Source organism: Siniperca chuatsi, linkage group LG5, assembly GCF_020085105.1.
Source record: "Siniperca chuatsi isolate FFG_IHB_CAS linkage group LG5, ASM2008510v1, whole genome shotgun sequence".
In the NCBI taxonomy this organism is placed as follows: domain Eukaryota; kingdom Metazoa; phylum Chordata; class Actinopteri; order Centrarchiformes; family Sinipercidae; genus Siniperca; species Siniperca chuatsi.
This window is the reverse complement of record NC_058046.1, coordinates 23938568-23962434: the sequence shown is the minus strand read 5'-3', so window position 1 is coordinate 23962434 and position 23867 is coordinate 23938568. Positions and strand designations below refer to the sequence as shown.

Sequence of the window (23867 nt, the reverse complement as noted above, 5' to 3'; positions counted from 1 at the left end):
TTAAATACTCCATTAAAAGTCCTTTGATAAAAATGTTACTCAAGTAAAAGTACTTGTATTATTATTATTGTATTATTATTGTATTATCAGCTAAATGTACTTAAAGTATGAATACTATTGTATATTAAATTATTGGATTATTATCACAGATGCATTAACATGTAAACAGCATTTTAATGTTGTAGCTGATGGTGTTGTAGCTGATTATATGTTTTGTATATATAAGATATTATTCTGCAAAGTAACTATAGCCATATGTGGTGGAATAAAAAGTACAATATCTTCTCGACTCTTGAGGCCTCTGAATGCCCCATAGTCATTGTTAGCCAATGTGGTTAACTTGGTTTGTGCTAATTTGATAAATCTAATTAAATTAGTATGGGAATACGCATTTGTAAAGCACAATATAGACCCAAATAATAGGGTCTTAAAGCAATTTCTGCATTGTTAGCTATCTACATATATATGTGTCAAAATGTACAATGTGCTGAAAATTCGAAAAAAGATTTCTTTTGAACCAAATTATCACAAACACTGTAATAAACATATAATAGTGTAATATATAAACACTGTCAGAGTATAGAGAGTACTTTTACTCTTATGCTTTAAGTACATTTTACTTGAATATGTTAAAGTAAAATTTTGAATGTAGCACTTTTACTTTTAATGGATTATTTAAGATAAGATAAAACTTAAATTAAAAAAATGATCAATAAGGTGCAAATCCAAAATATACACAATATCAAAAATGTTTAAGGGCAATAGATATGTATGAGAAGTGGCATATAGTTATGTATGTGCAATATCAAGTCTTAAAGGGACAGTTCACCCCCAAATCAAAAATGCATATTTTTCCTCTTACCTGTAGTGCTATTTATCCATCTAAATTGTTTTGGTGTGAGTTGCCGGTTACTCAAGATAATCCATAGACCTTGTTGTTTCAGTTTCATGTAGGAACTATTTTCTGTCTACCGATAGTTCCTACATGAAACTGCTCACAACAAGGTCTGTGGATTATCTTGAGTAACCGGGTCATGATTTCTGGCAAGAGACATTGCTGTTGAGTTTTTCAAATGTATTTTTGGTGTTTTGAGGACCACAAGCCATAAGGTTAATTCAAAATGTTCACTGATTATGCCCATGATATTGCACTATAATGTCCCATTATTGCACATTATGTCCCATGGTGTCCCGTAAATCAGAGAGTTAAATGATTGTAATCCACGGAGAGACAGTAATCCAGAGAGAAAAAGAGATTAAATGAACAGAGCATTGTGGTATTGCTACTTTTACTTAAGTAAAAGATCTAAATACTTTCTCCACCAGTGCCAGTTAAGGTACGTGTGTGTCCCCTGGTGGGTTAATCCGGCGTTGGTTGGTGCCTCTTGGCGCGAGCAGATATGCGTCTCTTATTTTGAAAAACCCGAATCAGTAGCGATGTCGTGAGTTTCCTCCGACTTGACGCTGCTGGACCGCGGCACATTTTTTTGACAGCGGAAATGAGGAGTAGCCACTTTTTTTCCGCGTCAAGTTCGTGGCTGAGAGTTTTCTTTCCTCATTTATTTATTTTTTTTTTTGGCCGAGTGAACAGTCGCGTGCACTCACAATGAGAGAGAAAGCGACGGGCTTTTTAGCACGCAGCTTCTCCTCTGATGTCCAGTTTCTGTTGCTCCTCGCCAACATCGCTTTGAATTACTTTAGATGCTTCTCAACACATTTCCGTTATGCGAAGTCCAACTTGTTGGTTAGTCGTCGTGCTGCGGTGGGTGCCCATCCGAGATAACGGAGAACGTGAGTATGTTGTGAGCTCCTGTCAGCTTGTATAACCTTTGAGTGCTTTTACATAACTAAACTCTTAATTTAACCACATGGGGGGTAATCTCAAAATGACGAACCACTGCAGTAATGTGGACATAGCTTCCGTCCAAAATATTTCTTTCTTTTTCACTAATAATCGTCGAAAAATGCGCTCGTGTGAAATTTAAAGGGCCCGGGACCGGTGATGCTGGCGCAGACTTTTTGGCCCAAAAAGTAAAGTTTTGCCATTAAAAATAGAGTCCTGTCTTGGATTTTCTGTCTTTGAGCTGCTTGGCGTCACATCAACGAGGATAGTTGGCACAAAGGATGTACACAACACGTGCTTTTTGTAGTAGTAGCTTAAGTGTATGTGAATTTATGTGACATTTTCAACAATATTTGGCGCAAATCTATCCGTGGTGGTCGCCATGGTGATGTCACAATTTGAAACCTGTCGTGACTTACATATCAATGGACCAAACATGGAGCCAGACATTTAAAATTGAAAACAAATGTCACTTAACCGTTCACCATTTTACCCCCATAAGTAACCAATGCATTTAATAATAATAATTTTATTGTGTTTTGCTTGAGCGTGCTCCGGTTCAGTGGTCACCCCTCATGACTGCCGGATGGAGAACAGGAACAAGTGGGGAGCAGCCACTTGGTCTCACAATCCAGTGTTGTGTAGCAGTAAATCAAAACAGTAATTTTGGTGTGTGTGTGTGTGTGTTTTGGAGGGGATTCACTTCTATTCATATCTCCTGTGTGTGTGTGTGTGTGTGTGTGTGTGTGTGTGTGTGTGTGTGTTAATGTGTGTGTGTGTTTGTGTTTAAATACAGATTTGTGTACAGGAGGATATTCCTTCAAAGTAAAAGGTGCCCTCTCTGTGTCTGTTTGCTTAGAAACTCTGAGGCACCAGGTGTGTATTTGTAGTGGTTCCCAGTCTTTTCTGACCAAAATAGTAGTTGAATATCTAATCCTAAAATTATTTATACAGTGGTGGAAAGTAACTAAATACATTTGTGTGTACTTTACTTGAGTATTTCCAGTTGATACCACTTAATACTTCTACTAGTACCAGTACATTTCAGAGGGAAATATTGTACTTTTTACTTCAGTACACTTATTTGACAGCTTAGTTACTAGCTATTTTGCAGATTAAAATTTTACCAGGTACATTATAAATGCTGCCACCTCTTTAGTGTCACAACTATCAGTTGTTTGGGCTGGCGTACACACAACGTTGTACTATTTTATTTGACTATCACACCTGGCTGCCTTCTGTTTAAATTAACAAGAGCGTCAATGTTAATGTACACATGTATATGTGCTGTTGCTTGCGATAGGTTTTGGGAATTTGGAGCAAACTGAATGACGTCAAACTAAATTTATGAACCACTGCTATTTGTTAAACTGTGTCAAAATATACTTGGGCAGCCAGTACTAGACTTGGGTGGGCCATACATATATTTTGATTTAGAAGATTTTTAAAAATCAATTGACAAACTGTTTATAGATAAAATAATCAGTCAGGAATGCCTGTTTTGTGGCTCAGCAAGTTAAATACCTATAAATAAGTGTCTAATATTGCCATAAAGCAGGTCTGCACATTATTTTGAAACATCACCCAGAGATATTTAAGTGACAGCTGCCACAGTGTAAACGGTATGGCAAAATCTCTGATAGTTGATGCATTAATAGTATCTTATATGTCGTCATATCGCCCACCCTTACAGATTTTTACCAGGTTACCAGCTGTGTCATATTGCCAGGCCTTATTTTTTAAAATGTATATTATCCAAGACATATGAAAACACTTTTGTAGGGTAAGTATTTACAGTGATCCCAGGAACAGGCTGGCAGGTTGGCATTCTTTCTTGATTCAGTCATTTAGATGTGACAGTTGTAACACCTTGAGTTATTTAAGCACAAAAGAAAAAAAAAAAACATGCCTCTAGGGTGGGGAAGTAACGCCAGCTAAACTGTACACAACATTTTCCATGGCAGACTGATTTAACTCCGTCAACCCCAGACGAAAGGTTGACTGTAATTTAAAGGTTCAGTGCAGCTCCAGATCCCTAATTGGGTTTTACAGTTACAGATGTTTATGATGAATTTCAGAAAAGTGTTTACTTCCCTACAGACTTCCAGGGTTTCTGACAGTTTGGAAATTTTGGTTCTGTCTCCACGTTTCTTTTGCTCCGTGTGGTATGGATGAGAGAAATTCTGGTCTGCCTGTATAATTCAGTTCAATTTAATTAAATTTTATTTATATAGCGCCAATTCATAACAGAAGTCATCTCATTTCACTTTTCCTATAGAGCGGGTCTAGACCGTTCTCTTTATAATATTATTTACAGAGACCCAACAAATCCCACCATGAGCAGGCACTTATAAATGTGTAGAAATACAGTCAAACCTAAAGAGTTAATGACTACAACACACAATATTGACAAATTATTTATGATCCTCAGGTCTGATGACCATCTGAATATCATGAGTTATGATAGTAATTCTGCTTTTTAGCACCAGAAAATCTTGGACTTTCCCTAGAGAGGGGGATGATATTTGTTCAGCATGATTTTAATAGGATTTTCTCCAACATGACATGATTACCTGGTTAGGGATTTTATTCACCATAACACAATATTGTCTTGGTCACTGTCTGAGAAATCTTTCCTTGAAAGAAAAGACTGGAATTATAGTCAATTACATTATAGTGGTGGTGGTAGTTGTAATTTTTGTAATATTTTTAAGTGTTTTGCACATTTGATGTACATGTATGCATGTACAGTATGTGTTGTTGTGGAGGAAGTGAAAAAAAACTGTAGACTCTGCCGCCTCGGCTATCAGCCGTGGATCAGACAATGTCATGGTTCCATGTCTTTAACTGAGATGTTATCGGACGCCAGCTCTTCTGTTTCCCTCAGAGGTTCTAAGAAAGAGAGGAAAAGAGAGGGAGGAAGAGAGGAACCGTGGGAGATAAATTGGCAGACAGACAGGAGTAGGAATCTGCAAAAGAGGAATTACGGAGAAAAACGGAAGACACAAATTAGGGCAGAAAGTGGCAGAAAAAGAAAGCTCTTTTTGGTGTCAATAGGGACCTTCTACACCGTAACACACGTTTTCTATCAGTTTGTGTGTGTACTGTATGTGTGATGTGACTCACATAGCACTTTTAGCCACCCAAACAGCTAAGCCTAAAAAAATCTCAGACTTAACTGTGGATTCTCACCACAAACACACACACACACACACACACACACACACACACACACAAGGCATACAGTAGGGTTAAGTTCTTGTGTGTGTGTGTGTGTGTGTGTGTGTGTGTGTGCAAGCGTTTGGGGGGGGACAGACATGCGTGCCTGTGTGTTTTTTCCAAAGCAGCAATAATTAGAGACTTTGTGTGTATTTGCGTGTGTTTACCCCAATGCGCCCCTGTTCTTGTTGGAAGAATGTTGATTATAGGCCCGAATTAGCTGCAGCAGTATGAGGATGTCGCTTAAAATGTGTGTGCTTGTAGGCTCTGCAGTTGCAGTACATTAATGGATTTGTGTGAGTGTGTGTGTTCACAGGAAGGATGTAAGATGGGGTTGAGTAGTTTTTTTTGGTTTGTTTTTTTTTAAGCTGCCCAGTCAAACTTGCAAAAGAAACACACCCTAAATGTTTGCTTTTTAGCCATGAGGTTTCTCCAGGTTTCACGAGTGCATACATATAGACCGGCAATGATTAGTGTATTAATGGATTAAACCAGTGGTTCTCAAACTTTTTCTGTCACGCCCCCTTCAGAAGGCGAAAAAAGTAAATGCCCCCACCCCAGCAAAAGTGGATACAATTTTTATTAGGGCTGCACAATAAATCAAAATATTATCGAAATCGCAATATGGCCAAGTGCAGTATTCAAATCGCAGAAGCTGCAATTTTTTGATAAAGGTAAAATGTGTGACTGGCCTACAAATCTTGTTCTCCAGATGTAAGAAAACATATTTGTTTGGTACAGACCCCAAAAAAGTTTTTTTCACTGAAAATGAAGATGAAATTGTGATGCAAAATGATCATTCCAACTAATCGTGAATCATATTGCAATCGTAATATCTGTCAAAATAATTGACTAATCTAATTGATTAATCTTTTTTTTTCATGTCGTGCAGCCTTAATCAATCTTCAACAGAAGGGCAATTGAAATAAACCAGAGATTCATATTAGCAAAATAGCTTTGCTAGCATCAGAGCACTTTTGTTTGTTTATGTCACCACATGAATCATATTTATGCAACTTTTAGGTCTGCTCGACATCCCGACCCTCTGCAGTGGCTCTACGCCCCCGCGTTTGAGAACCACTGGATTAGACGATGAAATTACATTGGCAACTTTTTGATAATAGATTCATCGGTTCAGTCATTTTTCAAGCAAAAATGCCAAATATTCTCTGGTTTCAGATTCTCAAATGTGAGGATTTGTTGCTTTTCTTTGTCAAATGTCACATTAAATTAAAACTCTTTAGCTTTTGACTGTTGGTCGGACAAAACAAGCAAGGTAATTTAGAAAATAGCAGATAATAATCGTTGGTTTCAGCCTCAAGTAGCTTCTTTTTTTGTTGTTCCTCTCTGTATGTATGTGTGTGTGTGTGTGTGTGTGTGTTTAGCAGAAATAGGAGTCATGTCTAAGTTGAAGTGAAAGTAGGAACACATCCTCACGCAAAATACACAATTTGCATCATGTCATATAAGTTTATTCCCAACACAAGAACTTGTTGCTTGTACTGTCACTGCACAAAGAAAGCCCCAAACAGGATTCTTGGGTGATGTTTCTGTGTCAGAAAGTGTGAACACTGAAACTCAGTTGGCTCCTCATGAGTCCCAATGTGGAAAAGTTTATAACTCCTGAATTAGCCTTCCAGGAAGTCGGATGCCTGTAGATGATTCACTGGCGATCAGAGTTACTGAAGGCCTCGATTACCTCCCCGAACAACCCCACACACAGTTACGCACGCACACACACACACACACACACACACACATACATGATATAATATCTCACATCTTAAATACTATCATGCATCTTCACAATTCACAATGAATCAGAAACACATCACGAGAAGCGATGACTCATTCATAAAGTGCTTGCAAATTTGAGACAGAGATGTCTGTCGTACTCTCCCAGGCTGGAACATTTGAGTCTTGAATGCTTGAATTGGCTGAATTGTATTGATTTGACTCAACCAAGTTGTGAATGATGGATTGTTGTTTTCAGATTTTCAGAAACTAAGCCTGTGTTTAAGGGTTCCAGTAATAAGTTGAGGTCAGCTTTTGGTGGCTTTGTAGCTGAGAAACATACTTAAACTGTTTAGTTATTCAGTGTATGCGTTTTTAATGTTCTGAAATATGCGCAGTCAGTCAGTGTTTATTTTGCCAGGGCTCAAACTGTGTGTGTGCAGGAAGTTTCTGCACATATTCCGTTTTTCTTCTTTTTACCAGTGTACACAGTATAAGATCTATGCAGTGCAGTCCCCTGCACGATAATGCGTATGGCCACGTTCTGTTCTTTTCAAACAATATTCAGATTCATGTTTGTGTAATTGCATAGTAGAAGTTTCACTGATTTATTTTAGAAGTCAGAAACCAAAAAAAATCAGCATTTGCTGTTAAGTTTAGGGCAAATAAGAATTGTATATTACAACTCGCTTTCATCTTTTTTACCCTGTTATGATTGTATGGTAAGGCAAAAAAGAAAAACATCCCGTTACTGTGTATAGAACTCAAACAACTAGTCAATTTGTCAGAAAATTAATCAGCAACAATTCTGACAGTCGATTAATCATTTAATTTTTCAAACACAAATATTGTACGTTCTCTGGTTCCAGCTTCTCCAATGTGAGGATTTGCTGCTTTTCTTTTTTATGTCATTATAAATGTAAATAATGTAGTAATGTAATTGTAAATGAAACATTTCTTTGGGTTTTGAACCATTGGTCAAAGAAAGAAACACATTTTAAATACGACACCTTGTTCTCTGGAAAATTGTGATGGATATTTTTCAGTATTTTGTGACATTTTATAAACCAAAGAATTAATTGATTAATCGAGAGCGTAATCCACAGACTAATCAATAATGAAAATAATCATTAGTTGCAGCCCTGATTGAGTAGTAGGGCTGTCCAGAAACTGTGACTTGAACCTATTATTCACAAGGGTTGGGCAACAATTCTGTATTTTCATTAGTCATATCTTTATGTAATTGTGTTGTGATAAAATGTTTGGATGTGGTTCACATTCTTTTAGCTGAATGAACTACTAAGTTTAATTTTAGATCTTGAAAACTTCTTAATTTAAACTTTCTTTTTTTTTAATGTTAGGGTTTTGTTCAAGTAAAACACTAATAAACTTTTCCAAAATGAGATAAACATTAGTTTAACTTTTTAACATGTAATTCTGAATACTTGAGTTAATACCATATCATTATACAGCGCTATGGTAATTCTCGCAATATAAATTTTGCCCATATCGCTCAGCCCTAAACATCCGTTATTTAGAAAAGGTAGCAGGGTGTAATGAATGGACAAAACACAGGAAGAAAAATGGTTGTTTGTGATGCCTGACACTACTGACCTCATTCCTTTAGTCTTCCCTCCTCACACATCACATCTATCCATGCAGCCAAAGCCAAAACTTAACTTCTCTTTTCATTTTTTGCCTGTCATTATGTCTCTGGGAGCCCTATATTTTAGTATTTCCTTGACATGCCAGGGTCTGTCTTTGCAGGATAATGATAGACTGCAGACTGTGCAGAGACGTTTTGTATTAGTCATTGGTAGGATGCCGGACAGCTGGAAGGATGCTTGTTAGTGAGAATTTTACTTGGTAATTGGGAATTACTGGACACATAATCATCATATTATACGCTATATATATATATATATATATATATATATATATATATATATATATATATATATATACTATTTTCTTTAAAAGGTAAACCTAAGATTTGTTTTCCAGTTGCAGTATTAATAGGGAAAATGGTCTTGATACTCCAGCATACAGTTGGTTTCCTACTTTTAATCCTTGCTAGTGCTGTGCGATTTCCTTCTTATCATCCAGCCTTTTAGATTTGCTACTTTCCCAACTCCCTCTCTCCGTTCCCAGACCACAGGAAATGGCCAGAAAGCGGCCTGGCTTTATTTCTGTGCGTCTTAAGAATAGCAGCATTGTGTTTTGTTGAAGCCTGCATTGTTGTGGGAATGTAGGACTGAGCTAGAGAATACTCTAACCAAAACAAAAACCCAATGTACCCAATAGTATTTTGCCTACACATCAGAACAACAAACACCATATGTAGCACAAAAGATAAGTCTTTACTAGTTCACAGCTGTTACTGCCTCGTTTTATTTTATCATAGGATAGTTGCAGTTTCAAAATGAATTGATTCATTTTTTGATGTGATTGTGATTTAGAAAGAGGCTTTTTCTGCCGTGGTGTATATGTTTCCCAAAAACAATCTGGATGGATTATGTAGTAATTTGTTTATGTAGTGTGGGTATATCAGTATTTGTTCTTTTTACGTCAAGTGTTACACAAAATATTTCTTGCTGATTCTTCTCATGAAACAACAATGCCAAGTATTTTAGCTTTTAGAACATGCTTTACACAAATACACATTTCCATGTCTTTGTGATACCTATGCATTTAGAACAAACATTTTATCCTTTACTAATGGTTTATATTTGTAATAAACTGTAGTTGTGCTCAGTTGCAGTGTAGCTGTGGGCTCCCCCTCTCTTGTTTTACCCTAAATCAGCTGATGCTGTCCTCCTGCTATGGGAGTTTAAGGCCGAGGTTATCTCATGTTTCAGTGCTACTTCCTCCGTTACAATATGTTCTTCAATTATGTAAGCTGTGTGCGTCTCGCTTTCTGCTCTGTTCATTATCAAAGCTCTTTCACATCTCACTTCACACAAACAGGAACACTGAGACTCAGCCAAACCCTATCCCTGCAACTGCAGACCTTTTTCATGTAGGCCTCTTCTTTTATGTAGCTGATCAATTAGCACTTTTAGCCGCATGTAGCTGTTGGCAGGTTATGCCAGTTTTGCATGATATGTAGCAACTTGTTGCATTCAAGTATAAAACATGAAGTGAAAGGGTGTCAGTTAATTAGTGGACAGTGGAACAGGCTGTTTTGCCTGTCATAACAATACTGAATTGTAACGTTTTAGGTGGGAATTCCTGGCCTTTCTTCTGATAACAGTCTTGCAGAATAGTCACTTTTGAGTGAATGAGTTTGTACTAATTTAAGGCAAGGATGGAATAGAGCTGCATAAAGTTAACTGGAAGGGACCTCGGAGAGGACAGACTTCCACCAAGGCCAATAGTCCAGCCTTCTATGATATGCAAATCTGCAAGCGCAACCACTACACAGTATATGTCTGGATATATTTCCAAAACTATTACAATTACAGTATGTCAAACAAGCTAGCTGTGGTTGTAACAACAACAACTACGGACAAAGCAGGTGGAAATATCATCGTCAACTTGAGTAAAACGTTACCTTCACTTCACCTCGTTCACTGTCTCCACCACGGCCTCTCTGCTCTGCTGTCCTGTGTGTGTGTGTGTGTGTGTGGGAGCTGATGATTTGTGTATCCGCCCCGTGTTTCGGATCATCTCCAAAATTGAATGGGTTCTTCCTTGGCCCATGCTACACCCTTCCACCAAGTTTCATGAAAATCAGGCCAGTAGTTTTTCCGTAATCCTGTTGAGTGGTTCTTTTGTTCATGTAAAAATCAGTAAATTTGTATAAAGTATTTCACTCAAATAGTTTTGGAAAGACAATAGATATCAAAGATATCTTCTGTAAGTTAAGGCAGTCTGCACATGAGCAGCAGAATTGCTTTTTGATGGTGTGAGCTATTGTTTTACGACAGAGAAAACAAAGATGTTATTATGACTTTATTGTGGCGCTACCATGGGCGTTGCATGCAGCTTGGATTTTATATCTTGTCACTGCGCTCAAAGTACATTCATTTTCAACTTTGATCTTGATTGTCAGCAACCTTTTATACGTGTAACCAATGAGATGACAGAGCTCATTCTCTGGGTTTCTAGGACTTACCTGAATGGCGGGTTATGTGCCGGACTATTTTGTGGCCAGGACCAGTAATTTCCTGGACAGTGTTGTGAAAGTTCACACTTCACAAGTTCAGTTCACACAGATTAAACGAACTAGTACATGTTCATAGTTCCAAATTTAGAATTTTGAACTAAATTCACAGTACCAAAAATGTGTTAATTTCTTCCGTTTTTTTTCCTTTACAAAATGCTGTGAGTTTATCTGCTTTTCCACCAAAAGTACCAGAAACCTTTATCCCCAGGAACTACTTTTAAAGAAACTTAAAAAGTTCTTCAGCCCATTGTTGTGTGCGTTTCCACCGCAGTCTAAAGACCCAGGAAGATTAAGCAAATTACACCCATTAGGTTACACCATCATACAGCTGCATAACTCTGTTGTTTTAACTTATTAAACACATCACTTGCAATTCAGCATAAGGACCTTTGCTTATTTTAACTTATGCACTCTGAGAGCCACTACTTCCTCAGAACCTTGTAAATATTAATAAGCATTACGTGTCTTTTTTACATATATAGTATATACTTGTTTTCAGATACCAGAACAGCCACTATACACACATTTGGTTCCACAACTATTTATTTATTTGCAGAAATATAAATGTGCAAAATACAGCGTTTGTGTGCTTCAGCAGGAGACACGGGACGAGGGCTGCTGTTGATCGCAGGAGTAAACACACTGGTCTGCAGCCTGCAGTTCACTTTACCCGTCCGTTTAATCTGAAACATTGAAAAAAAATAAACGTTGTGTCTCACTGTAACATCATTAACAAGATATCATTTTGTACGATCAATTTAGCCAACCCTTGTCTTAAGGAACACCACGATTCGACACCATTAACGTTAGCGGTTGGCATAGCATGTAGCTAATGTTAGCTTTTGGTTAGGGTAGCAACAGCATGACAACAGTTATAGCAGTTAACCATGAGCATGTGGGCTGTATGTGATTCACCTTCAACCGACTGGTCGTCTGTTTCCGTGTCTTCCACCACGGCTTTCTGGCACAGTAGCTGAGCCGCTGCACCAGAGAAGGCTGACCTGTGACCCAGCAACGCATTGATCCAGGCAGTCAAACACCACCCCGAAAGTCCCGGTACTTCTGAAAAGCACTAACCCCGATGAGGGACCTTTTGGGGAGGTAAAAAATGTCCCCAGTACTTAATTTAGACCCTGGTCGCTGCGGTGGAAATGCACCTCCAAAGGAAATGTTCCTCCAAAGGTTCCTAGTCCCTGGGGAAAGTTCCTGTGGTCGACACGCAGCTTTTGACTTGGGTGGAGGAACTTTGTGGCTGTTGGCATTTGGTCTTACCCTTTAATGATTTCTTGTGATCATCATTCACTTGCGCATATATCCCAAGACTGGTCGGATACTTCAGCTCGCTGTGTCATTTCAAAAATCTGCGACGCATCAGATTCTGTGACCCAAAACACCGGCATGCAGGTTGCCGTAAAACACAGTGCGCGAGCGTCTTTCGCTCTCGCGGGAGTGAAAGATGTGGAACGGATACGTTCAGTTCGCCGTTCACCAAAAACACGTTCAGTGAATGCCGCTCTTTGAGCTCCTTCATGTACAACACTGTTCCTGGAATCTCTGCTGGTTGCAATAGCCTGGCACATAACCCTCCGTAAAACTTTGAATTGTTGTTTTTGCACTTTGGCTTTTTGTGCAGATTAAACAAACAAAATATAATTCATTATTAGGCTTTAGGATTTAGGACAGTTGGTTTTTTTACTGTTGGACTTGGGCTGAAATGATTAATTGATTATTTGATGGACAATCAATTAATTGGAAACTATTTTCATAGCTGATTAATCCTTTGTCATTTTTCAAGCATACATTTTCTAGTTCCAGCTTCTCAAATGTGAGAATTTGCTACTTCTTACTTCTTTAATTCATGTGATAGTAAAGTGAATATCTTTGGGTTTTGGATTGTTGGTTGAACAAAACAATAGTAGTAGTTTTTAGTAGGGATGCCCCAATCGCATTTTTTGCCACCAATACGGATTGCCGATCGTCTTTGAGCCATATAGGCCGATCGATACACGGCCGATACCAATCATGTTTTGTTTTGTTTTGTTATAGCAGCTGGTATAGCAGTATTAAAAAATCAAGTGCTGGAATACCTTGAAAATAGCCCATTTTTTAACAAAGTGTTTGAAAAGTTCTTGAAATTCAAATGTACCACATAACGTTGTCTCATATTTTGACAAACGTTTTGTTCAAGTCATTATAATTAAATTGCTCAGATTCAGAAATTGCTCATCTTTTTCTTTTTTTAAATTGACTGTCTCTCCATCTCTGACTCATCACCAGCTCTCCCTCTCCTTTCTTCCTCGCCTTGATGAGCCTGAAAACTAATTATGCCAGGGAAGTATAGATTTAATCCAGCATGGAAATTGATCTTTATACGGATTGGCTTTTGACTTCTCTGTTTTAAACCAACTGCAGACTCCTCACTCCTCCTAACCGTCAGCAAGCTATCAACAACTGCTAGGCTAAAAACAAGGCTTACCTAGTCTGTTGTAGGCCACATTTTGGCATTTGTCGTGGCTCAAAAACTGACATCCATACAAACGTTTGGTCTCAACTTGAACCGGACCATCTGCAGATTAATTCCATACCCGATATGTTATGACCCACTACAGTTAGACACGACACAAGATGAATAAATTACCGTTTTCGTTAGCTTCACCGCCATCTTGACTGGAAGGGAGCATGCTGTATGTCGCTGCTATGTGTCTGCACGGCCGCCATATTGGAGAGGTCACAATCCGCTAGTAAAAAAATACAATGTGTTTTTAGACATCATGTTGCACTTTAGGAAATCGTTACTCTTTATAGACCAAAAAGTGTATAGACCATAAAGTAAATGTGACCACCACTTAGGTAGGCATCCCTGCTATCTGAAATTTCAAGAAATGTTTCTAGTTTAATATCCCAGAATAACACCTTTTGTCATTCTTCAGCACCATTTGTCTCCTCCATGCCATGTGTGGGTATTCTAAGCATACAACACAATTTAATTACAATCACATAATATTTTAAGTAACAGCTCTTGTACTTTTGATATTCAAGTAACCTACTGTTTCCGCCCCTGACGTAAGAGTGCATTTTGGTGTGTGTGTGTCTTTACATGTGTGCATTGCTCGTTGCTTGCCAGGACAGGGCAGGGCTTCCTGTTGCTGAGATTGCTGCCCGGGCAGAGCGGCGTAAAGATCCTTTGGTCTCTGTTCCTCTTTGGCTTTGCCACCTGGACCTTCACCCCCAAACCTGGTGCCATCTTCTCCCCTCTTGCCTTTCTTCTCATTATCCCCTCATCTCTCTTTGTGTCTGTCCCTGTGACTCTTGTTTCTCTGTCTCCTCCTCTTCCTTTTCTTGTTTGATTCCCTCCTTCCCATCTTACTTTTTTTAAATTAATAAATTTTTTTATTAAGACTCAGATGCCACACAAACTTATTTGTTTACACACTCACAGTGACTGTTGGCCACTGTCATCGTCTTATGTCTTTTGTTTCCCCTTCTTCTATCTCTCCTTTTTAATATCCCCATAACTCCCACACTCACTCACTCTCTCCCTGCTTTGTAAATTTATCCCTAGCTCTGTGATTCATTCAGTGATTCAGAGAATGAAAATTCAAAGGTGGTAACAAAATCTGTTTTTCATCCCAGACCTTGTGATGCACATGTTGCTGCATTTTCTTTTTTTCAAATTTATTTATTTTTTCCTTCAAACACTCCAGTTTTTCCCATAAAAACTGGAGTGTTTGATGTCTCAGAGAGCCTTGATACCATGCAGACTAATTGAGTCGTAAGCAATAGATTGGATCCGGCTGATCTTGGTAAAAAGGCCAGGGCTATATAAAGGTCAGAAGGATGTGGCTGTAAATTGTATTTTATATAATGAGAATGACAATTAGAAGCACATCCTATTTCTGTAGTAATGAACAACCAAACGGCACATGGAGGTGCACATGTGTACACATTCTCAGGCGAGTTGCTTATACACACATCTGTCTCTTTTTGTGTGTGTGTGTGTGTGTGTGTGTGTGTGTGTGTGAAAAGAAAAGAAAAAAAGCTGTAGATGTACTTTTCGCTGGCATAATGTCAGTTGTAGCCTGAAAATTGAAATTTGAGTGCAGTGCAGGGGTGGAGCTGAAGGATCATCTTCATGTTGCTTTTTTTTTGTTCGACTAACAGCGTAAAACTCAGAGAATAAGTTTACTATAATGTAATACAAGGAAAAGCAGCTAAATCTCACATTTGAGAAACTAACACCAACAAACCCAAAAACTTAAATGAGATTATCAAAATAGTTGCTAATTAATTTTTTATTAAAATTTTTAATCATTTCAACTCTAGATAGCAGTGCTTACCACCACCAGTGTCAATAATCCTCCCATACACACACTTGCATTTCCCCCTTAAGCCTTAACATCAACTTAATGGAGTAACAATTACGTTACAAGAAATTAATTAAGCTATCAAAAACTAATTGTCAGGTGGGGGGGGAAAAAAAGATCAGCTTTACATTACTTAAGAAGTTGAGTCTTTCTTTACAACCAGTGGCCATTAGAAGTACTGCATCCACTTTTGCAGTGGTCTTAGCATGTAGCCATGGCAGTTGCTGCCTGCTATGAATACATGACCTGAAAGCTCAGAGACCTCTTTTGCATCAAACAAGAGCTGCTACCAACTGCGGACAACAGGGAGCACACTGTGGTGTGTGTGAGCTGATACCAAGCTCTTGAGATATAAATAGGACCTCCCTGCAACAGGGCTTCCACCAGCAGCACTGATAATTCTGTATGTGTTGTATAAGCCTCAGTCTATGTTGATTTTAATTTCTTGGTTTTTCACAAAAATGTATGCCATCCCTCTTCTTTTTTGAAATCTTACTGTTGTAATGGTAGCCTAATGTTTGTGTTGGTCTGATGCATTAGCTTGGCAGTGTGTGTATTTCAAAGGCAATGCTGGTTTCAAATAAATTGCATTTTGGCTCTGTTCCCAATAGGCCATAGCCAGGATGCTGTTTACTGGTCACCATAGACACACGGTTAGCGCTTCCATTTTGTTGTCTGGGCATTTAGCAGGAATGACATACCACAGCACCACAAGTTCAACCCCCAATATGTCCTGAGGTTAATTCAAGCTTGTGTTGTGTTAAGAATCAACTGAGTGAGCTGACACAAGTCATGAGGTTACTCATGCTGACAAGATCAATTCACGTGTGTCTTTCATGCATCCTGTTTCCTTCCTGCTTGATTAAAATCAGTTTTAGTCTGTCCCCAGTAAAAAAGTGTTAGTTTAGTTTCATTTCTGGTGACAGGAGCAACAAAGTTATGAGGGAAAGTAAGAGCTGTGCTACTCATTTTTGTTGTCTTTTATCCTGACGTGGTACAGGGCTGATATTCAGCTTTTAACCCATCTGGGTCTTAAAATTGATTATTTAGACAATTGAGATCACAGTTACATTTTGAAATGAGTTGCAGTGGGAGTGCATTAGGGCAGTTATTTTCATTATTATTTTTATTAATCTGCTGATTAGTTTCTCGAGTAATCGTTGAAAAATGTGCATCACATCTTCAAATTGCTTGTTTTGTCTGACCAACATGAAGCAAATCCTCACATTTGAGAAGCTGGGAATGTTTGAATTTTGTGCTTGAAAAATGACTTCAATTAATCAGTTATCAAAATAGTTGCTGATTAATTTATCTGTTGATTGACTAATCGATTAAACAACTAATTGTTACATATTCCTATTTGGTAGACCTCATGTCAGAGGTTCAGATAAAGAGATGTTCTATATTTCTCTAAATGTCAGTCAGTCAATTTTTTTCTTACACCTGTTTGACACGTGCATCTGTCCAATAAGTGTAATAGATGTCTGTTTGCCATTTTCAACAACCGTGGTTGAGCTTCAGCCTCAGTAGTTTCACAGTCATAGGTGGGACATGCAAACAGTAGCATTTGTTTGGTTAAACTGTATTTTTTTTTCTTGCCAACAAACCTGCAACTGATGTTGACATGAACCACTTGCTCAGGACAGCAGTTTCTCAGGCTGCTTGTGGTGTCGATGCTGCCGGAAAAGCTGTGCCAGATTTCTGTAAAACACACGAGAGACGAAGAAAGCAATCAGTGTGCTAGTGTTTGTGTGACAGTGAAGAATGAAGGCATTGAGAAGAGGAGGAGGAGGGAGTGATGAGTAAGGTGAGGAAGACAGAAAGGAGGGAATGGAGGAACTTTGACTCTGTTGTGCAGGGATGTTTTCCATTTGCAGCTCAGTGTGTTTGAATTGGCCCATTTTTTTTCTGTCATCCCCTGCTGCATGCTGTCTACCAAAACAATAATACGATAACAAAAGCACCAAGTTAAGGTTAGAGGTCCTGGATAAGAACAGAGAAAGGAGACACAAAACTGTATTATCCTTTTTGTTTTTCCTCACAACTTGAATGTGGCCATGTTAGGCCCTCAGTCAAGGTAAAAGTAAAGGAAGCATGAATCCAAACACATCTGGAGATCCTCATACCAGAGGACATTTAGGATGAAAAGAAAGGGAAAACCATGGGAACAGAGACGGCCAAGCCCCAGAGGGATACGGCGAGAGGAAGTGTGTGTGTGTGTGTGTGTGTGTGTGTGTGTGTGTGTGTGTGTGTGTGTGTGTGTGTGTGTGTGTGTGTGTGTGTGTGTGTGTGTGTATATGTGTGTGTGCATGTTCTGTAGTCAGTCAGTGCTGAGTCATCGCTGGGCTGGCCAGGCAGATAGAAACAGGCTTCTGGGGGGGGGCCAGCTGGAGGGGCACAAGGGGGCATGCACTGAGCATGCTCTGAAAAGTACAGGAAGGGAATTAGTTGTTGTGACAGGACACATCCAGGAACTTTAGTGACGCAATATTTCACGTTGCCAAGTTTTAACTCCCTCATTGACGTACGTGACCCCTGGTATGTTTGATGATACTAATGAAAAAATTGCCGGCTTGTTGCATGACACGATCTCAAGAATTCACAACTTTTCTTCTAAATGTCGTCATTTTGGACACAAAGAGGGAGGGAGATGTTAGCCGAGAGATAACGAGACATGTTGCTCCATGTTTGGCCCAACCACAACGACACCCCCAACACCCCTAACACCCCCCCCCCCCCTCATTTCTTGTGGTTTTCTATGATCTGTTGGACCACAGTCTATGACTCCCCCCACACCAACCCACACACACCCGTATGCACACACACACTCATACTTCCTGTATTTAGAATAGACCCTTCTCTGCTGCACTGGAGGAAGATGGTATGTACTGTAGGTACATGTTGTAGTTTGAGAATGACAATCCCTTGTTAATACTACAGTAGCTGATGTCTTACTGTGAGTTTATTCCACTGTTCAGCAGCTCATTTATGGGAAGCATGGCTACAGCAGTATAGAAATGAGCTACAGTTGTTATATAATGCGTGTTAGAGTCTTTTTAAATATCTGCAGGTTCTTTAGACATCAATGTTTTCCTGCAAGTCTTTTATGTTGAGATATTCTACCAGTTCACTGCTTTTGTTGAAATACATTTGTTGCATAGGATGGTTGAGTAACTGCAAAATACTATCATGCTGTAGTTTATAATCAGATGAAGTTATTTCACAAAATCTCTTGATGAAACTTAATTTAAATACATATAAACGTCACTGTTTTGCTACATCACAGTAGTGTGAAAGTCTAGCAACTCTGTGGCTTATTAGACAATATTGTATCATCCATGGGCTGTCTGCATAAACCCAGAAGCTCCACTCTTGCATCAGCTCTGGCCTGTTGTGGTGGAAAATGTATCCTTCCTCCTACTTATCATCTGTAACTATGGGTTGAGCGCGTACTCAGGGTCAGCAGTGTATGCACACATCAGGGAACGGCAAGAGGGTGTTTGACAAGATGAAGGATGGGGGTAGAGCTCTCATTGAATACTTAGGAATGCATCCTGTTTCCTCTTTTCTGTGGAACTATGCGGTTAACTCTTAAACCACTGTCTCATTTCATAGTTAACCATGGTGGATAGGTAAGCGCATATGCAACAGAAGTGTTGTTGACTTCTTTCTGCACAGATCGATGGCAGCAAAGTCGACACTACTGATGAAGATGTATAATTTATGTGGCCAATGAGGAAATTGATGGAAAATTATTAAACCTCAACCTTATGCAAGGAGAATCTCCCCCCCCCAAAAAACAAGAAAAATAGAATGGCGTCCTAGTAGCCACGGGGTTTAAGATGCTCACTATAATAATCGCAACGTCCATGTTTTTAGTCCAGGAGGGTGGGAACTTTGTTGCATGTCATCCCTCCTCTCTCCTTTCATTTCCTGTCACATCTTTACAGTCTGCTCTCCAAAAAAGGGCAAAAGTGGCCAAAAAAATACTAAAAAAGAAAATTTAGCAGACAGAGAAAAATTACTTTATTTTTGTCAGTCTAACTCAGCAAAGGATTAATAACATGCAGTAAGACCAAACTGCCAGTTGGACAGTGGCAAATTCTAAATGATCTCGAAAACCATTTATAAGCAGTTATTCCCTTGACTAGTCAGAAATTCAGAGGAGCAGCAGAGTTTTGTTTTTTTTTAGGGGTAAACAAGCATGTTGTATCATCATCTAATGAATATGGAGTGAGAACATGATCTGACCCCGAACCAACTAACAACATCTAATGCACAGAGCTCACTGTAGTACCAGGATTGGTTTATTTTCATATTCCTAACCAAACAGAACTCTGAGAAAAGACCTCATTAGTACAAATTATTCAAATCAGGCTAGGTGTGAAAATGATCTTTAGTGTATACAGTGATATGTCAAGTTCTTAAGCCATTTTGTAAGCTATTATCAAAGTTTTTGCTCTTTGGGAAGAGAGAAAGAGGCAAATTGAGGTGTAGAGTCCAAGCAGTCACAGTCCATGTAATGGCCTTGACATAATGAAGGCTTCATCTTGGAAAGAAAAAACAAAAGGCAGAAGGAACATTGAAACAGATCACATGTAAACACACAGATGGCCAAACAGGCAATGTGGTTGATTGAGAAATTCTGTAACTGTACTTCCTCAGGGCCTCATTCAGCATCTGTCCAAACAACTTATTACTGTTTTCATTCATTTCAAATATTTCAGTCTCTGTCATCCATTTCAGTGAAACTGATTTAGTCATCTTTATTGACTCCACTCCACTTCACTCTTGTCATTTTCTCTATTCACTTTATTCACCTTGACAGTAGGATAAGATTTCCTTAAGTTTTCCTTAAATCTATGCAATTTTTGTTCTTGATTCAATTGACTGTTTTCTCCCATATCAAATGGTTACCCACTGCCCTTTGAGTGAACTGTGGCCGTCCTTATCTATTAAGATACTCTGACTGGTTGCCAGAGATTCTTTGCAGGCCCATGTAATCCAATTTGAACTATTTAAGATTGAGTACAGATAAAATCAGACTTTTGGCTGTCCTTTCTCAATGTTTGAACTGTTTCAAACTTTCATGTAGTTCAAAGAAATGCTGTGACTGTTTTGCCAGTTCCATCTTTAGTGCTCCAGTTCTTACACAAGACTCCACATTATCTTGATTTGCCTCTAATTACATTTCCATATCTCTTTGTTTGTCTCTCAATCATCTTTTTTCTCTTTCTTTTCTAAACCATCCATCCCTCCACTCTTGTCTCCAAATCGACCCCTTTACCCCCCACCTCCTCTCCAACTATCTATTTCTCTTTCTCCTTCCAACCTTCTTTGTCTCACAGCAGTGATTCTTAGCTGGTCTGGTTACTGCAATGAATGGTAACACTATACATCCAACCAACACCGCCACAACAGCAGGAGGAGGCCCAGGCGTGGCAGCGCCCCCAAGAGGCTGGAGGGAATTCTGCGAGCTGCACGCCATCGCCACAGCCCGGCAGCTGGCCGGACACTACCAGAGCTTCGCCAGAGAGCGGCCACAACATGACGTGCTCCCACCAGAGACCTTTTCCAAGCAGTTCACAGACCTCTTCCAGCAGCACTTCTGCTGCGAGGTCGACAAAGATGGCACTCCGCTCAGCCAGAACACATGCTCTACCACTACCGGTAGTGCTGCCTCCACCACTGCAGTGGCTCCTCCCCTTTCATCGCAGGCTGTGATTGGACGATTGCGGATCACATCTTTTTCTGGGGTGCAGGACTATCGGGAGGCGGGACGGCCAAGTGGAGGAGCTGCTCTGTTTACTGTGGTGTCACCAAAGGTGGAGCCGGTGGTGGTGAGTCGGGAACAGGAGCAGCCGCTGCGATGTGCTGTGGGAAACTCCTTATCGGGAAACCCGGCAATGCTCAGAGGGTCGACTCGTAGTATCGCTAGCGGGTCACTGCTAATTCGTAGCCGTAGCAACGAGGAGATCTCTGGCACTGATCATCGTCAGGTATCTGAACGATACTCTTCGGACTCCTCAACCTCCAACCCTGGACATGCTGACGTCACACATTTCTCTGTCAGTCAAATCCGGCAGACCGTAAGACGGCTTTTCAAGAAACGGCCCCTCCCCAGCCCCCCCTCATCCCAGGACCTGTCTTCTAGCGACCCCAACCCCGCCACAAACAACAACAATCCCCCAAATAATGGTGACAGAGAAGGCGGGATTTCCTCCACAAATGAGGAAGTGTCATCCTCCTCCTCATCCTCCCACTCTTCCTCCTGTCTTAACTCTGAAGCCACGCCCCCAGCCTCTTCACATATGTCCATGGCTGGGGTAGCCTCTCACTTCCTGGATCGTTTCCGTAGGTTACGCAGCGGAAGCATGAGGCAGAGGAGGTCAGAGGTGAGCGGCTGCTGTAAAGAGGGCCAAATGAGGTACTTGCTGGTGGATGACACTATCTCAGACTCTCAGCCCCGGTGGCAACGCTGCCACCTGCTGGTCAGGAGGATCAGGGACGCTCAAGGTGGAGGAGGAAGAGCAGGAGGAGGGGAGAGGTACCAGTTGGAGCTCTATGATCCTCCAAAGGTAGAATCATTTGCTCATCCTTACATTTATACACACATGTTTTATATAAACCAGGAATTATTGGATATATGTACACATTGTGGGTTAAATCATGGTCATACATTATACGTCCATTATATTCCATATATATTCACAACACTCTAAAATGTACACTACAATCCACACATTCATTGCACTGGATTTCCAAGGTGTTAGTAGCAGAGACACGAGAGTGGTATCTTCTCATCTAACTCTCAGCTAGAAAGTGAAGTGTATTTCTCAAAGGTAGTCCCTATGTAGAGCCACATAATCACGTTTAAATTTGTAAATTAATTGTGATTTAGTACTGTTTTACTTGTAAAGGAAATCCAAAACCCCAAATTCATACTATATTTCCAGCATTTAATGATTTTTTTCTGTTATTATTGACATTTATTTTAGCTGTAACAAACAGATACAATATCCAGCTTATAATCAATGCCTGACACTTTGTCTGTTGCTGTTGTTCTTAGTACAGTAGATGCCTGCTTTCATAGGTTGTCCTGTGTCTCACAGGATTGTGTGTCTGCAGTTCTTGCAAATGTTTGTTGAGCTTCTTCTCAGAACTCTGCACAGCACTGAAAGTTTAACAGCTGGCAGGTTCATCAGCTTGTGCAAGATACATAATTCTGTAGATCTGTTTGTGTTCATCAATAAGATGGAAACCCACAGAAGCCTTTAAAGGATTGGTTAATGTCGGTTTGCCAGGCTGTGTCACAAATGCATGTATATACTCTAAATTAACAAACACACACACAGGCACAAAGTAATTTCCTGTTTCCAGCTGTTTTAGTCACAGGGGTTTCCCCCCTCCTTTTTCAGATCATCTCTTTTCTCTGTGTTTGTTTTGTTTTCATAAATGATATTTTGCTGCATTGAAGAAGCATCTTTTGGTGTACTGTTTGCCACATGACAAAACAAGACCAAAGTTGTGATGACATTTACTGTAGCTTTGTCCCAGAAAACTGTGCGTTGTATTGGTTGTTTTCATTACAATACCACCAACAACTTTACCTCCTGTGATTGATTTGTTTTTTAACTGCAGCTACAGAGTGTGCTATGATGTTGAGCAGGCTTTGGTTTTAACCAAGATGAAAAAGAGTCTAGACTATTACTAGTCTAGTCACAGCTTAAAATAATGAAAACTAATCTGAGCATCACGTCTGTTCTTGCCTTGTGTGCTGAGTAGCAGTGCCACTGTTAAAACTCCATCATTTGTTTCCCACCTACCTTTTAAGATGTGCTAAGAGATTGTCATGTTGTTTGCCCTTTAACCTAGTTAAAGAAGCTTGAGGAAATGGAGTAACTGTAACTTGTATGAGTAAAGATAGATTTAATCGGTCTGTGCCTCACTGATTACTGTCACACATTTCTTTATAAATACAGTCATTTTCATGCATTAATGTAGCACAGCGTTTGCCCAGTGAGGTATTTTTGTCTATCTCAAAGAATATGCAATATTCATGTCTTCTTTTACTCTTTGGTGAGTCGATATGCCTCCTACACCATTTCCTGTTTGTTTGGGGTTTGCTTCAGCCAGAGATACCTTTTCTACTCATTACTTCATGATTAATACATCAACTCAACAATCAGAAAATATGAATGTGTCACATATAAAATATATTTGTTTGAGTAACTTGCATTTTTAAGTTTGGAACAAGAAAGATCGGCTTGCCTTCCCCTGACCATGCTTGACAGCACATCACAGTACAGCAGGATGTCTTTTTTTTTTTCTTCTTCTAATATGTATGCTTGGCTCCCCACACGGGACCTCATGGGATAAAACCATGCAATATTTCCAGATGGGGCCAGTTGCAAGGCTGCATGTGCTTGCACACCCAGTCCCCCAAGATCCCCAAACCAGTAATAAGAGCGGCAAAGTTGACAGCTGTCCTAGCCGCCGCCATCTATAAGGTCACTGGAAGTAGAGTTCAGTCTCTTCA

The 23867-nt window shown here is 39.6% G+C and overlaps 1 protein-coding gene across 7 annotated transcripts in view; it reads left to right on the top strand.

Moving 5' to 3' along the window:
- The first annotated feature begins 1443 nt into the window (after window positions 1–1443).
- The window catches only part of sh2b3 (SH2B adaptor protein 3), a 56297-nt gene continuing 33873 nt past the window's right edge, over window positions 1444–23867 (top strand). Inside the window, exons 1-2 of one of the 7 annotated variants that reach the window (XM_044197896.1) lie at window positions 1444–1791; window positions 20677–21906. In XM_044197896.1, coding sequence (XP_044053831.1) covers window positions 20707–21906 — 1200 coding nt within the window. In that variant the 5' untranslated portion in view covers window positions 1444–1791; window positions 20677–20706. Of the gene's footprint in view, window positions 1796–18117; window positions 18210–20676; window positions 21907–23867 lie in introns of those variants that run through there. The other 6 variants (XM_044197891.1, XM_044197889.1, XM_044197893.1 and 3 more) reach the window with 6 other exon arrangements.